At 45.1% G+C, this 17515-nt stretch overlaps 1 protein-coding gene across 3 annotated transcripts in view; it reads right to left on the bottom strand.

The window, feature by feature from the left end:
• PPP1R12A (protein phosphatase 1 regulatory subunit 12A) overlaps positions 1–17515 on the bottom strand; it is a 184489-nt gene that overhangs the window by 76242 nt on the left and 90732 nt on the right. For all 3 annotated transcript variants that reach the window (XR_005747912.1, XR_005747913.1, XM_040343930.1), the window contains exons 7-9: positions 16178–16257; positions 13843–14000; positions 178–290 (exon numbers count right to left, since the gene is read on the bottom strand). Coding sequence is in view for 1 of the 3 variants with exons in the window: in XM_040343930.1 (XP_040199864.1) it covers positions 178–290; positions 13843–14000; positions 16178–16257 (351 nt within the window). In the remaining 2 variants the exon portion in view is untranslated. The remainder of the gene's footprint in view (positions 1–177; positions 291–13842; positions 14001–16177; positions 16258–17515) is intronic.

Below are 17515 nucleotides of genomic sequence, written 5' to 3'. Positions count from 1 at the left end.
GAATGAAACATAGAAATGCCTTTTTATAGACATATACAAATAAAAATTACTATACGTTTCCAAACAGCACTGTATACGGCAATATATACAAACAATACATAATTCAGGGGCTAAGAAACACATTCCTCTACATTCAAGTTCGGGGAACAAAAACAAATCCGCACATATCCGATTTACCTTCTTTACTGGTGAAGTTGGTGTGATCTGTCCAGATGCCACAGATGGTACAGCTGTTCCAGTGGGCGCCTGAGATCTGATATTTGTACTATTTGTAGACTGTTTGGTTTTATCTACATTTGGAAAGCCAAGAGAAAAACAGCAATAGTAAATTAAGGATGTTCTGTTCTATTACAAAAAGCACATACCAAAAGAGGGCAGCATCAAATCATAGAATTAACTAAATCTAACATGTATACATATTAGGGGTGCGCATCTTCACCGGTCTCACGATTCGATTACGATTATCTGGTCAACGATTCGATTCGATTCGATTCCGCGATGCATCACGATGCATCAAGATTACCAACGAGCTCTCACTTCCGCTTGGGCCGCCTAGGTGGCCCTTCATCCCCGTAATCTTCTGAGACACATCACAGGTCCCAGAAGATTGTCCAGCTATGCAGGACAGCGCAGTGAGACATGTGCACCTGGCTGTGAAGCTGCAAGCTGTCACAGCCGGATGCCCACAGTAGTATTGCCAGCGCCATGGACATAATGGAGGGTTCGGGTGGCCACGTCGCTGGATTGTGGGACAGCTGAGTGTCTTTTTATTAAAAGTCAGAAGATACACTGTTTTTTGAAGCTGCTGACTTTTAATAACTTATTTTTTTACTGAACTCTGCTTTTAAATAAAAATAAACTCATTCCCTTAAAGTGGAGTTCCACCCAAAAGTGGAACTTCTGCTTTAAGCACTCCTCGCTCCCTGCCATTTTTAATGGGACTTTTTGTCACAGCTGCCTAGGTGACTCCTCCTGTCGCCCTAGGTGGCTCCTCCTTGCCAGCAATCTTCTGGGACACAGGTCCCAGAAGATTGTCTGGCCAATGGCAGATAACGGTGCGCGCCTGGCCATGAAGCCGTAAGCTATCATGGCCGGGTGCCCACAGTAGATATGGCGGGGTTGAGGAGAGGAGCGGGGAAAGGTATGGGACTCTGTGCGGCCGCATCGCTGGACTGAGGGACAGGTAAGTGTCAGTTTAATTGAAGTCACCAGCTACACTTTTTGTAGCTGGTGACTTTTACTAAACTAAAAAACGGTGGAACTCCGCTATAAGTAGTGCACTAATCCGGTGCACTACAGGGTACAGACATATACACATGTGGTGCTGGGAGGTCAGGAGAGATTATAATCCACAGCAAACAGCCCTGTGAAGTTCCCTGTATTGTGTCTGTATTGAAATGACCCTGGATTCCCAAGTTCACACATTCCAGCACACTAGGAGTTAACACAATGGAATGTGCAAATTTAGGAGATCAGGGTAATGTCAACACAGAGCACATGTAGGAAAAAGAATACAGCTGTAACTAAGAGTACCCGTTTTGAAATACATGCCGTTCTAAACCATTAAATGTCCACTGCTGCATGTGTTTTTTAAAATATATAAAGCTTCTCATACCTGCATTTCTGTCTGTGTATGCTCTATATTCCGCACGTGACTCTGTCCTGTACAGCCCGCCTCTTGCCTCTCGTTCTCCTCTTTCCCGACATCAGTGGGAGTTCTCAGCCCCGCCCACCGTCTGTACTGTAGCCATCAGATGAGAAGAGAGGCTGGCGGGGCTGACTTCAGGAGACACGTGGGAGGTGAGAGGCGGGCCAGAGCGTGCAGTCACATAAGGGGAATATACAGACAGAAATATAGGAATGAAACACAGTATATTTTAAAAAGCACACGCAGCAGTGTCCCCTGAATGGATTATAGCAGCATGTATTGCAAAACGAGCATTTTAAAACACACGCTCGGAGCGCTCTCCCGGGAGGGGCGGGGCAAGTCGGGATGACGTCACCGACATCGATTATTGGGGTCACATGCATCGATGCAGAATCGGGGGCCCCCGAATCTCGATGCATCGATGCAACGATTATATTCAACACCCCTAATACATATACAACAATAGACTTGAAAAAAGCAAAAAATAAAATTAGTCCTGAGAACCTGCCAAATGGTACTAAACACTCCGGTAGCACGCCATCACAAACTGAAAAAAAAAATGAATATAAAATAAGGGATGGCATGGTGTGGTGTGTAAGAGCAAGGTGACACCATACAATTCAACTAATGGTGCTAAACCGGTTAGAAGAAAAATGCACCTACTAAAACAAACATGTTACGTATAGAGAAAAAGGGATTTTTAATACAGCTTACCTGTAAAATCCTTTTCTTGGAGTACATCACGGGACACAGAGCGGCATATTCATTACTATATGGGTTATATGGAGTACCTTCAGGTGTTGACACTGGCAATCTCAAACAGGAAATGCCCCTCCCTATATAACCCCCTCCCATAGGAGGAGTACCTCAGTTTTGTAGCAAGCAGTATGCCTCCCAAAATGGTCCCCAAAAAGAGGGGTGGGAGCTCTGTGTCCCGTGATGTACTCCAAGAAAAGGATTTTACAGGTAAGCTGTATTAAAAATCCCTTTTTCTTTATCGTACATCACGGGACACAGAGCGGCATATTCATTACTATATGGGATGTCCCAAAGCAATGCTCACAATGAGGGGAGGGAGAACATCTCCAAGACAAAAGGATTTAATTTAGAGAATACTCAAATCATAATAAATCCAACTTAGTTGAGAAAAATAATCTTAAATTTTAAATTTAACTCAAAAAAGAGGAGCCCCCGGATTCCGAGGGTCTCAAACTGCAGCCTGCAGCACTGCCTGCCCAAAGGCTGTATCAGAATTCCTTCTTACGTCCAACTGGTAGAACTTTGTAAACGTGTGGACAGAAGACCAGGTTGCCGCCTTGCAAACTTGAGCCATAGAGATCTGGTGGTGTGCTGCCCAGGAGGCGCCCATGGCCCTAGTAGAATGAGCCTTTAATGATACTGGAGGAGGCAACCCTTTCAAGCCGTAGGCCTGAGTGATTAATTGCTTAATCCACCTAGAAATGGTGGACTTTGCAGCTGCCTGCCCCTTCTTGGGCCCATCCGGTAATACGAACAGCACATCTGTTTTCCGGATCTTCTTTGTAGCTTTAAGATAGGCCTTCATGGCCCTGACGATATCCAAGGTATGCAGCAACCCTTCCTTTCTGGAAGTAGGTTTAGGGAAGAAGGATGGTAATACCAAATCCTGGTTCAAATGAAAACTGGATACAACCTTCGGTAGGAAGGAAGGATGAGGGCGGAGAACGACCCTGTCCTTATGAAAAATAAGATATGGTTCCTTACAGGATAAGGCCGCCAGTTCCGATACTCTTCTTGCGGAAACTATGGCGACCAAAAATACTAACTTTCTTGTCAGTAAAACCAAAGGAATTTCAGCCAACGGCTCAAACGGTTGTTTCTGTAAACTTGACAGAACAAGGTTTAAATCCCACGGGCAAAGCGGGGATTTAACTGGAGGTTTAATACGCAAGACCCCTTGAAGGAAGGTCTTAACCAGCGAGTGGGTGGCCAGCGGCCGCTGAAACCACACTGACAGAGCAGAAATCTGTCCTTTGATTATGCTTAATGCCAATCCTTTATCCACTCCTAGCTGGAGAAAACGTAATACTCTATCGATGGTAAATTTGCGAGAAAGCCATCGCTTGGACTCATACCAGCCTACATAGGCCTTCCAGACCCTGTAATAAATCACCCTAGAGACCGGTTTCCTGGCTCTGATTAGGGTAGAGATTACTTTCTGAGACAGACCTCTACCCCTGAGAATCAGGGATTCAGCTTCCAGGCCGTCAAATTTAGATGCCGTAAGGCAGGGTGGAGGATCGGACCTTGCGATAGCAGGTCTGGCCGTAGAGGAAGAGTCCAAGGGTCTCCCACTACCATCTTTAAGATTAGTGAGTACCATGCCCTTCTGGGCCATGCTGGAGCTACCAGGATGACTGGTATGTGCTCCACCCGGATCCTGCGCCGCAGGCGGGGTAGTAACTGGAGCGGGGGAAACGCATAAAGAAGTTTGAACTGATGCCAAGGGCAAACCAACGCATCGGTTCCGCAGGCCATCGGATCCCTTGAGCGGGACATGAACCTGTCTAGCTTCTTGTTGAGTCTCGATGCCATGATATCCACGTCCCGCACTCCCCATCTTTGGCAGAGTGCTTGAAAGATTTGTGGATGCAGAGACCATTCCCCCGGCAAAAGAGTCTGGCGGCTTAAGAAGTCCGCCTGAAAGTTGTCCACTCCTGGAATGAATATTGCCGATATGCAGGGCACATGAGCCTCTGCCCATAGGAGAATCAAGCTCACCTCTCTCTGAGCGGCTTGACTCCTGGTTCCCCCCTTGGTGATTTATGTATGCCACGGCCGTGGCATTGTCTGATTGAATTCTCACCGGGAACCCCTGCAATTTTGACGTCCAAGCCCTGAGGGCTAGTCGAGCAGCTCTGAGCTCCAAGATGTTGATGGGCAACTGCTTCTCTGGCGTTGCCCAAGTACCTTGGCGAGTGCAACCATCCAAAATTGCTCCCCAGCCCGTCAGGCTGGCGTCTGTGGTCACTATCTTCCAAGCCACTGGGCTGAAAGACTTCCTCTTCAGTAGATTCTGAGGGTCTAACCACCAACACAGACTTTGTCGGACTCTTGATGAGAGCGGCAACGGGATATCCAAGGCCTGCGGCCTTCTGCTCCATGCTGACAGGATGGCTGCCTGCAGGATGCGAGTGTGGCTCTGGGCGTATGGTACCGCCTCGAATGTGGCCACCATCTTGCCTAGTAATCTCATACATAGGCGAATAGTCGGTTCCTTCTTGCTTAGAACCAGTAGGATTAATTCCTTGATGGCTTTGACCTTCCTCAGAGGTAGAAACACTCTTTGTTGTTCTGTGTCTAATCTCATGCCGAGATATTCCAACTGCCTTGTGGGCAGGAAAGCTGACTTTTCTCGATTTAGGACCCAGCCGAATTTCTCGAGGTATTGGACCGTGAGGGCCACTGCTCGCTCCAAGCCGGGAGACGAGTGATCTATGACTAGGAGGTCGTCCAGGTATGCTAGGATCGTGACCCCTTGGATCCTTAGTTTGGCTAGGATTGGAGCTAGGACCTTCGTGAACACCCGGGGGGCCGTAGCCAACCCGAAGGGAAGCGCCACGAATTGGAAGTGACGCGAAGCCACCATGAAGCGTAGATATCTTTGATGTGGCTGATAAATTGGAAGATGAAGGTAGGCATCCTTTATGTCTATGGACGCCATGAAGTCGTCCTTTTGGAGTGTGGTAGCTGCTGACCGCACGGTTTCCATCCGAAATGAGCGGATCTTTAGGTATGTATTTACCATCTTTAGGTCCAAAATTGGCCTGACATCTCCATTGGACTTCGGGATGATGAATAGGTTGGAGTAGAAACCTAGCCCCTGTTCCAGGACTGGTACCTCTACTATTACTTCCTGGGAAAGTAGATGATTTAATGCCGACATTAATGCGGCTCCTTTCTCCGGATCGTTTGGAATCCTCGACTCCTGGAAATGAAGAGGAGGAAACCTTAGGAAATCTAATTTGTAGCCCGTGGCCACGGAAGACCGTACCCACTCGTCGGGAATGCTGGCTTCCCAAACCTCTGAAAAGAGTCGCAGCCTTCGTGGGTGGGGGCGCCCCTTCATAAGGTCGGCTTGGGGGCTGGGTTTGCTGGTTTGCGAACCCACTGCTTTCTGCCTTTAGCAGCCTGTCCTTGTGATTTGCTGTTGAAGCCGAAGTTTGCTTTCGCAGGAGGCCGTCGATACTGTTTGGCATTAGAGGGCCCCTGCCCAGGGGAGTACTGTCGTTTAAACGCAGGCCCCTGAAACTTCCTCTTAGTTGGCAAGAGAGTACTTTTGCCATTTGAAATGGTTTGAATGTATTTATCTAGGTCTTCTCCGAAGAGTCGTCCTCCATGGAAGGGGAACCCTACCAGGAGCTTCTTGCATGGGGGCTCGGCCTCCCAGCTTTTTAACCATAAGAGTCTTCTCATATGGATAAGGGATAACGATAAACGTGGCGCTTGCTGGATAGAATCCTTAATTGCGTCTACTGTAAAACATATGGCCCTAGGGACATCCGAAAATTCTTCTGCCTGCTGGGCAGGAATAAGTTTAAGCATCTGCTTAACCTGATCCGATAATGCTTGAGCAACCCCAATCGCAGCCACAGCTGGCTGTACTACTGCCCCTGCAGTAGTGAAGGAGTTCTTAAGTAGTGCTTCCAAGCGTTTATCAACTGGATCCTTGAATACCTGTATGTTTTCTACAGGGCATGTTAATGATTTGTTAATACATGAGATGGCTGCGTCCACTGCAGGAGTAGCCCATTTCTTGGAAAATTTATCTTCCATAGGATATAGGGCAGAGAATCTTTTAGGTGGTAAGAAGATTTTTCTGGCTTGTTCCAATCTTGGAACAAAACTCCCTCTAGTAGAGGGTGGATCGGAAACACTGCATTGCTTTGAGGCGCCCTCAGTGAGCCCAAAGCTGAAACCGTAGATACCTGGAGATCTGGTACTGGCAAGTTGAATGCATTATGGACCAAGTCCGTTAAGGCTTGAGTCCACCAGCTCTCCCCTTGGGAGACTGCTCCAGACTCCTCTGTATCCGGATCTTCGATCCCTGAACCTACTTGGTCCTTGTCCAAGAGGTCGTCCAATTCCCCTGAGGAAAGGACCTCCTCTTCTGAGGGTCTGCGCTCGGGCGACGGAGATCTAATCCGTTTACTGCCCCGCATAGCTGTGGCTATCATTTTTCCCATTCTTTTCTCCATCTCTCTTAAAGAGGTGAGTAATACCTCGTCCGTGACCATCTTAGGGTTGGACTGACCCGCGCCAGCTCCAGCCCCAGATCCCGATGGCCCCAAGGCTCCCTGTGGGGAAAGCAGCGGCATAACTTTGTCCGAGACCTTAGACTCTCCGGATGCCATGGTACAATACCGAGGTACACCTGCTACCTATTGGTATTTGGAACTATAAAAGTTAATTGCCCAAACACCTGTTTGGGGGATAAAAAATGCTTCCTCTCCCCTAGATGACTTTTTTTTCTTTTTTTTTTTTTTTTTCGTTTTTGTTTCAAATCCAGGAAAGAAAAAACATTCTGTCCCCCTGAGTAGTATTGCAAAGAAAAACTATGAGATGGAAAAGAAAACAGCCTATTTCTAGGCTTGAAAAACAGTCTTCTGAAGACTGCAATATCCTTTCTGGCCACTGTGTGTCCTCGGCGCCCCGTGCTGCCGCTCTGGTCTTTCCTCCCCCGTTCCAAAGTATTGATGAGCTGTATGGAACAAACAAGGAAGGGCCGCCCCTTCCTTAAGCCACTGACCCGCCCTTCCCCCCCCCCAGCAATCTCAAACAGGAAATGCCCCTCCCGACGGGGGGGGGGGGGGTTTTGGGAGGAAGGGACCTCTCTGCTCCAGCAAACTGCAGCCTGCAGCCTGGAACCACGAGGAGGTCAGCGTTTTGCCTGCTTTGCAGGCTCTGAGGAGGAAGACTGAATGGAGCATCGCCTGGAGGCTTGCAGGTAAGCACAGCTCTCTGACACACACATATACTTTTATATCACACAGGCCCCACTCAATGCTTTTCCAACACTACAAGGGAGGTCACATCTTATGGGGAATAATACATATAGAGCCATCCTATCTTTATGATATGTGACTAGTTTGCCAGATGCAGTGCATAACTTTAGGCATGTCCCCTGTGACCCCCCAGAAAAAAACCTGCTAAGAACCAAGTTCCGCAAGTTTTCCCCTCACTTACCTGCTCCATGCCGCAGGACTTTGCCAAGCAAGAGGCCCAATCTTCCCCCATCTCGGTGGGGATGTCTAGACCTTCAGGCCCTGGGTTCCTATGAAGGATCCACTGTCCTGGGCCCATATAGCACCCTGGCAACAGAAACATTAGGCACCCAAAGGTTTTCTAAGTTCTGGGCCCAGGGTCCAGCTCTCTAAAAAGAAAAGCATTATGGGCTATACCCCAAGGGTTTGGGGTCCGGTTACTGACCACTTTAGCGCTGAGGCTTTTTTGGACAGAACCGGTAGCTCACCTAATCCCAAGGATGCGGAGGCAAGCTAAACCATGACTAACACCTAAGACACTGGCGTAAAAACTGAGGTACTCCTCCTATGGGAGGGGGTTATATAGGGAGGGGCATTTCCTGTTTGAGATTGCCAGTGTCTACACCTGAAGGTACTCCATATAACCCATATAGTAATGAATATGCCGCTCTGTGTCCCGTGATGTACGATAAAGAAAACTCTGTTTTGATAGAATACGGAAGGGTTAAACTTATTCTGTTGTGTCCCACTAGAAAGATTCCCCTTCACTTCCTGCCAATGCAACAGGAAACGAATGTAAAACTCCCTGAAGTGAAGCAGTTCCCATCTTAGTCAATTACCAGAAAATCTGTCCCTATTGGATGATTTCCCTTCAACTTGCTTAGCAGACATTATGAAAATGTAGGATTTGCCCTCACTTTGGGCATTTAAACAGGTGGTAATGTTTATCGCCCTCAACAAAGCAATTTGAGGTTGACTACTTTTCAGAGGGTGGCACAGTAACTAGCAGGTATTGGAGGCACTACTGCCTTTTCCCAGTACCTAATAAAAAAAAAAAAAAAAAAAAATTGTATTGCACAATAAAAATTTTACACTGCAGGACCGCACAACTGCAAGGCCCTACTGTTTTTAATAGGCCATTTTGAAAAGCAGTTCTGCCTGTAGCCCAGAGCTAAAATTGTAATGACCATAAAGTCATCCAACCGCAGCCCAGTCAGGCTGCAATATTAGAATTCCAATGGGCAGTCAGGGGGGGGTAGTAAAACTGTGGCTTAGCAACCTTTCTGACTGCTTTAAAAACCTTTTAATTGATTGGTGAGCCTCATTGGAGACCTCAAGCTACCTTTGTGCTGTGCTTCTGGTGGGTCCTTTATAGAGGAATTGGTTGCCTCAGGGCATATTTGTTTCTAATTTATTGCATCGTTTTGTTAGTCTAGAGTTAGGGATCACACTGCGCAAAGGCATCTTGATGAGGAAGCTTGGCTTACACACAGATTCGCCTTGGTTTTTAATAGTGTTGAAGGCATGCTGGCCATTTCTTTAATTTGGATTTATACAGTGCCACCATTGGCCGCACACCCTTCTATACCGACTTCGGACAATAGTGCTGAACAAGATGTTAACTGTTAGCAATAAAAACCTGAGTGACCAACACACCCCCACACACATTTTCAGGTTTTTAAGATAGCATAGGGAAGGGTTAACACCCCTGTACCATTTGTTTTGCTGTCTGTGCCCCCATTCAGAAGATGATTTCACCTCACTTTCTGTCCCAATGACAATTGGATTTTGAAAATGTTGGTTTGTTGTGGAAACAAGAATTGGTGATAAAGCTTTAGTGGAGACACTCTTACAGGAGTGAATTTCCCTTCCTAGGGGGGGTAGATTTCCTCACTTCCCGTTGTCTCCCTCCATTTGTAAGGAGTCGTTTGCAAGTCGGATGTTTGTAACCCGGGGACCACCTGTACTTGAATCCCTATAGTAGCTATCCAAGGCAAAGTTAGATAGGATTAAGCTCACATACTGTCTGACAACAGTTTTACCAGATGGAGCCAATGAAAAATTTGTAATGGGGTCATGCGAAAAAGTTCACCTGACCCACTTTTATTTTTAAAGTCAATTCACTGAGCCTGGGTTCACACATATGCGAACACAAACATCACATGTGATTCGCACTGCATTGCCGTGCCGATTCACATGTGATGTATGTGCAATGCAAATTCAGCCACACAGTTGTATGGCTGGATCGAAAAAAAAAAATTGTGGGAACTTTTTTCCACCCGCACTGGAATCAGATCTCATGGATGTTCACACCCATGTGATTGTCAGAGTTCACAGTTCGCACTGTGAAGCAATCTAGGGGTGACAGCGCTTCGCAGGCGGCAGTGTGAACTGCCTGCAAGGGAAATGCGATGCGGGAATCGGCACTGGAATCACATTGGTTCCCTCATCGCAATAATGTGAACCAAGGCTGGGGGTATTTCAGGGAATGCTTGTGTAAACCTGAGGTCTACGGAATGGGCCTCAACTTACATCAAAGTCGGAACAAGGCAGTACAGGGACTACTTTGAAGTTGGTGCGACTTGAAGTAGTACAGATATGAATTGTACTCATTGGAAATCATGGGGTACGACTTGTGTCATGCGACCTTGCAGTCCCAAGTAGCACAAGTGTGAAAGGGTCATTGGAAGGCACATATACATTGTCACCTGCCAGTAGGCAGCAATGTACAAACTGTCCAGTAAGTTAAAAAGTATACAATGTATCAACGTGGAAATGTTCTGCCATAAGGTCTGGAATGGAAATAAATTGCAACATTTCAAGGAGATTGTTCAGTGAATGAAAACACACTAGACTGTTTTCACAATTTCAAATTGCTGTGTGCATTTACTTAGACCCCTTTCACACCGGGGGGGTTTTCAGGCGTTTCAGGGCTAAAAATAACACCTGAAAAGTGTCTCAAGTCACCCAGTGTGAAAGCTCGAGTTGCTTTCACACTGGGGCAGTGCGCTTGCAGGACAGGAAAAAAGTCCTTTGCGGCAGTGCAGGAGCGGTGTAGACATTGCTCCTCACCGCCCCTGCCCTCTGAAATTAATGGTCAGCTCTGCCAAAGTGCTCACAAAGCACTTTGGCAGCGCTGCAAAACGGGCGCCAGTATCCCTTTCCTCGGCCTAGTGGGGGTTAAAAGAGCGCCGCTATAAAAGCAATAATTGGCCGCTAAAATTAGTGGCGCTTCACAGCTAACGGACCCGCCGCCCCAGTGTAAAAGTGGTCTTCAAGAACCATCTTCCTCTGGTGCAGTGTTCACATGTACAAAAGAATAAAAAATTGCAAAAAATGCTGCGAAAAATACTGCTAAATTTAGGTGATAAATATCGCAAAACAAATATTTATCTTAACGCAGGTTTTTTTGTGAACAGACTACTTTTTGTATTAATTTTTTCAGTTAATCTTAGTGAATTGACCCCACAGACAAAATAACAAAATTCTGACTGCAGTTCTAGTCTTCTCTTTACCTAAGAAAAGCATTTTTATATTTCTGTCAGTGTTAGCCCCCTATTAGCAGTGGAGTGCTTTTCTGCTCTCCCTACACCTTTTTATGACTGCACACAAATCACATTATTTCTAATTGTTCCTATTCATACTTATACACTCAGTTGTCCTAACCCCAAAAAGTCTATTTGTTTTTGAGCCTAGGTAAATGGACATGCCAACAAATTTTTATGCCTGAAGAATTCCTTTACTTTAACTTGATACACATGCAAAAAATGCCTTTAAAAACACCTCCAATACCCCTAAAAATGCAGGTTTTCACTCAGCTCAGGTGCCCACAGTGCAGACTTCCGTTGGAGATTTTCTCTCATTTTCTGTCTGGTAAATTATTAACGGGGTAAAGGGGGTGGTAGAACTTCTCCAATGAAGCACTAGATAGTAAAAACCTGACAGAGGTTCCAATTCATTCCCATGCTATACAAAAATAAAATAAATCAAATGTTTTGGAGGGACACGTTACAAAGCCTGTTGGATTTTTAGGTTTCATGAGTAGCTAGGAAGCTATACAACAATTATTGAAAACATGCATACTACAACTACTTATTTTGCCATAATCACTTACAGTAAAACCTTGGATTGCAAGTAACACGTATTACGAGCATTTTGCAATATGAGCCGTTTCTTATTTTTAAAATTCTGACTTGATTTGCGAGAGTTGTTTCGCAAGTCAAGCAGGATTCAAGCATCTGGAATGTGCAGTACAGCATAGTGTTGGGTGGGGGGCACCGGAGATGCTCGGTATACGAGTGGTCTCCAAACATCTCCGGCCACATGCGGTACTGCATACACTAGCAGTGACACTGGAACAAATCTGATTTTCCATTGATTCCTATGGGCAAACTCGCTTTGATATACAAGTGCTTTGGATTACAAGCATGCTTCTGGAACAAATTATGCTCGTAATCCAAGGTACTACTGCATACTGGGATTGGATTACCCAGCTAGCGTCTAAAGCATGGCACAGCTAAGGAAGATTTACCAAGGGTAACCGTAAACAACCAAATGAGAAATCAGGTTTCTGATTTAATGCTTGCACACAAGGATAAGCTCTAGAGCAGTGGTTCTCAACTTGAGGGTCGGGAGCCCCTCGGGGGTCAAATGACGATTTGCCAGGGGTCACCAAATCCTGGGCTGTTCCTTACAGCCTTTTCGCAGCCGCCCAGCAAGGCAGTCCCTGGAGCCTGTGGCATGGCTGTGGGGCAGGCAGAGACTAGAGGTCAGCTGACTAATGAGAAATGTGAAGTGTGAGGGACTGGAGGAGACCCCATCTCCTGATTTTGGCATATGTGTCACTGCTGCGAGACACCATAGAGCTGGAGACACATTGAGTAACACTACTTGTGATTAGCGTTGCCATTTAAATTCCCCCATACAGTTCTCAGATCAGCAGGGGATCTTGATTAAGAGCACCCAAGTTGGCGGATCAGAACTCCCCGCCAGCACTGCCACCCCCCCCCCCCCCCCCCCCAAGGAGTAAGAGAAGGACAAAATAGAGAATACATGGAAGGGAGAGGAAAAGAGGGAGAGAAAGAAGAGAAAGAACAGGAAAGATGGCTAGAGAGAGGGATATAAGAAAAAAATAAATTAAGATAGAGAGATAAAAGGGAAAGAAAGGAGAACAGAGAGTGGTACATCCTAAAAGGTACCAGAAGGGGTTTAAATATTGTACGAGTGGAAGGGACTCTGGGAGCCTAAATAAAGGTCTGTTGGTTAGGGGCGCAAATTGCTTGTCTTGCCTTGGGTGCCGACAACCCACGCTATGAAAATTCTACTGTTAGGGGTCTCCACAACTTGGGAAATCTTAACAAGGGGTCACGGCACTAGAAAGGTTGAGAACCACTGCTCTAGAGGTTAATAATTGCCTTCAGTCATCAATAGAAATTCAAGTATGTCCAGACAATTTCCTGAACACCAGATTTACTGAAAAATAACTTGAGTACATTTTCTAAATTCTGAACTCAAATGCCACGTACACGATCATTTTTCGGCATGAAAAAAAACGACGTTTTAAAAAAAAAGTCATTTAAAATGATCGTGTGTGGGCTTCACATAATTTTTCGGCTTCTGAAAAACGACAAAAAAAAATTCGAACATGCTGAATTTTTTAACGTTTTAAAAAAAATAGTTTTTCGGGATGTAAAAAATGATCGTGTGTGGGCTAAAACGACGTTTTAAACCCGCGCATGCTCAGAAGTTATGAGACGGGAGCGCTCGTTCAGGTAAAACTACCGTTCATGAAGGAGAAAGCCCATTTGAGCCTATTTTTTTTATTTTTGCATGTATTTTCGCATGCATACCTATGCTCGTGTTCACATAATAGACATGTGTGCATTTTTGCGCAACGAGGTGTAAATTACTGACCAAAAATGCAGATTTTTATTTTTTACTGAAGAATACACAGCACTTGTTTGCGCAACTTTGTGCATAGGCACATTACAATTAAAGGGCTGTATTTTAGCTCTGCAAAATAAGCTGTACTAAAACTTTTTCAAGCTGCAGTGTGCAAGCCGCCTAAAATAACTCTGAAAAAATGCTTAGGCTTTATAACCACTTAAATACATAATTGGGAAAAGAAAATCAATTACACTCCTAAAATGAAACCGGCTTCTAGGTACTAACCTGTTTCTGCTTCTGATTCAGAGTCTTCTTCCTCCTCCTCTTCGCTAGAACAGCTAGACTCATCTTTCTTTCCTTCATCCTCGTCATCTGCCTTCTCTTGTTCAAGAGACTCAATAGTTGATATTTTTTTTTCTTGTTCAATAATTAAAGTCTCTTTGCTATAATCAAGTATAAAGTTGGTTTTAAAAACAGAAAAAGGAAATGTATGCAGTGGAGAATTTAGTGCTTAATGTCCTAGAATCCTCCCCCAATAGACACCTCGCTATAACTGCCAGGAGCTGCTGTCAGTTTGACAGCTGAGGTCCCATCTGTGCAGTACAATAAATTAGTGACAGTAGTTTAATTCTTAACAAAAATTGATAACACTATCCACTGGATACTGCACCGTTTAATAGAAAACGTGCCTACATCTCATGGCTATATAAACACAGTTTGGAGCCTGTGGTGACCAAAAAAGTAATCCAGGCACAGGGAACATTGTGACTGAAGGAGAGGCTGGGCACATGGGTTGGACAAGAGCCCCCTGAAGCATTCATTTTGCCCAGTAAATTTAAAAAGGAACTGGATGTAGCCTATTCCCGATTCCTGAAGCAAAGCACCAAGAACACCTGTAAGGCCCCTTACACACGTCCGCTCCGCTCGTCCGCTTTTTACAAGTCCGTTTACGGACTTGTAATGGTTCCCTATGGGATCGCGTCCGTTAGCGGATGGAGCGTCCGTTAGCGGATGGAGCGTCCGCCAACGTCTGCGACCATCCGCGTCCGTCGGGATCCGGTTTTGCGGACGGAAGAAAACCCTATTTTTCTTCCGTCCGGCGGAACGGATCGGATACAGACTGTCCGTCTGCATCCGATTCCCCATAGGGGAGAGCGGAGAAGAGACAGGGCGGTCTCTGCACTGTAGGCGGGGACCGCCCTATCCGCCGACAGCTCAGCGGGGATGACGGATGATCCCCGCTGAGCTTTTGCGGACACATGGAGCGGACACAAAAACGGTCTGCTCCGTGTGAAAGGACCCTTAAGCACATTTTGTTTTTAAAAGTAGCTTTATAAATTGTCCCCTTACTCATGCGTTTCAAAAATATTAGAAAAAAATAAATAAAAATTAAGAGAAAGCCAAGAACCCATCGCCAAATATTTTACCCTGTCATCCCGCCTCAAAAAAGAGGGGGGTGAGGAAACAATTACCAAATTCACATTTTCTCTTCATTACACAACCAATGACTACATCGCTGTTATCCCTGCTTCCATTGGAGAATTTACCACTTCCAGTCACTTTTACCACCAGCACAAGTAGTGAGGCGAAATCTCCCAAATGGAGACAAGTATTCTATTCCCAAAATTAAAATACACACGTTGTGGCTGGAGATATGTTTTAGTGAAAGCCAAACTGTACTGACATTCCTAAACATTCATAAAATAGCTCATACTATTGGCACTTAACCCAGGCTCACATTGGTGCGATTTGACGTGTCAAATCAGCAGAAATAGCACCGCACCGATTTCCAAAATAAGTTTCTGTACTACTTTTGGCGATTTCAGGGTGCGATTTCCTGCACAGATGTCTCTGAAATCATCCCTAAAATCGGAAATCACATGCGGGGAATGAAAAATCGGGCAAGTTAACTCGCATGATTTCATTCCTGCACTCAGTGTGAACCTAGACTTAAAGTAGTAATTGGCCTTAAGGCAGGGTTCACACCTATGCAAATTTCCTCGCATTCAATTAGCATAGCAGGAGAATGCGACTTGGCTCTCTATGGAGGCGGTTCACATATCTCTGCAGCAGGTCCGTTGTGGCGCGCTGAACAAAAATGTGTGCTTTTTTGGTCTGTTTCAGGTCCGAATTAAGCCCCAAATTTGGGCTGAAACCGGACCAGAAATGGTGAACCAGCACGCATCAGACCAGACCCCTGCTGTGCTACAGATCCGGCAATGAGTTGCAGTTTATAGGTCACATTAAAGTGTTTGTTAAACCACCCCCCCCCCCCAAAAAAAAATATATAAAGGGATCCTGGTCCCTTAAAGCAGATTAAACGGCACAGTGCTTGTGCTGTGTAATCTGCCCCCCTCTACACTGTAAAAAAAAAACCTGGCTGATGCTGCCACTTCCTGTATCCCCCCCCCCCCCTTTGCTGATAACAAAAATCAGGGCTGCTGAGCCCTGACCACTGTCAACGTATGTCCCTCAGTAATCCGAAGCTGTCCTCTGCTTTCATCTCTCCCCCTCCTCCCCACATGCTGAGATTGCTTTTCTGGTTTGAAGACTAACAATTTGTTGCAGGTCAATACAATGGGCATATGTAAAACGTATAAATACAAATTGTAAAACATACTTCAGTGTTTTCAATGGCTGATTGTTTTCGGTAGTAGACGACTCAATTAATGGTGACTTCTCTTGTTTTTCACTCAAAAGCTACAAAAAAGAAAACAGTCATAAATAAGCATGGCAGTTGGCAAATACAATAGACATTAATGTTTTGTTAAACCTCAACTATAGTTTATTTTTAATTATAAATTACTACAACAGACAACAGCACAAACTATACATTATAATATATATATATATATATATATATATATATATATATATATATATATATATATATATATATATATATATATATATATATATATATATATATATATATATATATATATGTCAATGTATTGTTTACTTAAAGTGATATTAAAAGACAAGAATTAAAAACAAACATGTTATACTTACCTGCTCTGTGCAGTGGTTTTGCACAGAGCAGCCCCTAGCCGCCTTCTCGGGTCTCCCCATCGGTGCTCCTTCCCCCGCCGAGTGCCTCAGAGCAAGTAGCTTGCAGGCAAGTTTTAGAAGGAGCTGCTGCACACAGGTGTTTTTTTTTACCTTCACGCATAGAATGCATGAAGGTGAAAAACCTTCAGCCTTAACCACTTTAAACAAAAAATATATATAAGCTGAAGGACTATTGCTTATGCAGGCAGAGGAGGCCCTCTAGTTACTCCTAAAGTGTGGCATTGGGCTACTATGGATATTCAGTCACTTGAATCCCCCATTTTAGGGAACAAAAGTGCACTGCTGACTTATGATTAAACTGCCAGGAAAATATTCCCCCCCCCCCCCCATCAATATTTAGACCTCGTGCACACAGGGTGTTAGAAAAAAAAAACTAGCCTCAAAGGCACTACCAACATGAGGAAAAAGCAACTGTAAAAACGTGCCTTTAGTAGCTTTTTGCATTGGCGTTAATGCACATTTAACCGCACTAGCTTTTATCAGTGTTTCTCTGCCTCTATTCAAAAGCAATGGTTCCTATGAGAGCCCACCGATTTATAAAAAAAAGTCGCACCACAAGTCGGATCATGATGATCCGACCTACGGTGCGGCTTGTGCGCCGAGGACCTTGAAAGGGATCCCTTACCAAAATGAAAAAAATGGCTATATAAGTAATGGCACACTGCGGTCCCAGTATTTCAGTGGGAGACAGCATTGGGAGCACATTGGAGGAAGAACAGAGGGAGAAGACCGTGGAGAGAGAACCAGAAAAGGGATAAGAGCAGAGAGAGAAAAGGCGGAAGAAAAGATCAGCAAAGGGAGAAGAAAAAAAAAAGAAAAGAAAAGAAAAAAAAAGGGAGGATGAAGACATCGCCAGAGGGAGAAGAAAAATCGGAAGAGACGCTGA

Source organism: Rana temporaria, chromosome 3, assembly GCF_905171775.1.
Source record: "Rana temporaria chromosome 3, aRanTem1.1, whole genome shotgun sequence".
In the NCBI taxonomy this organism is placed as follows: Eukaryota; Metazoa; Chordata; class Amphibia; order Anura; family Ranidae; genus Rana; species Rana temporaria.
Note: the sequence above shows the minus strand (reverse complement) of the source record. Positions and strands in the feature narration are given on the sequence as shown.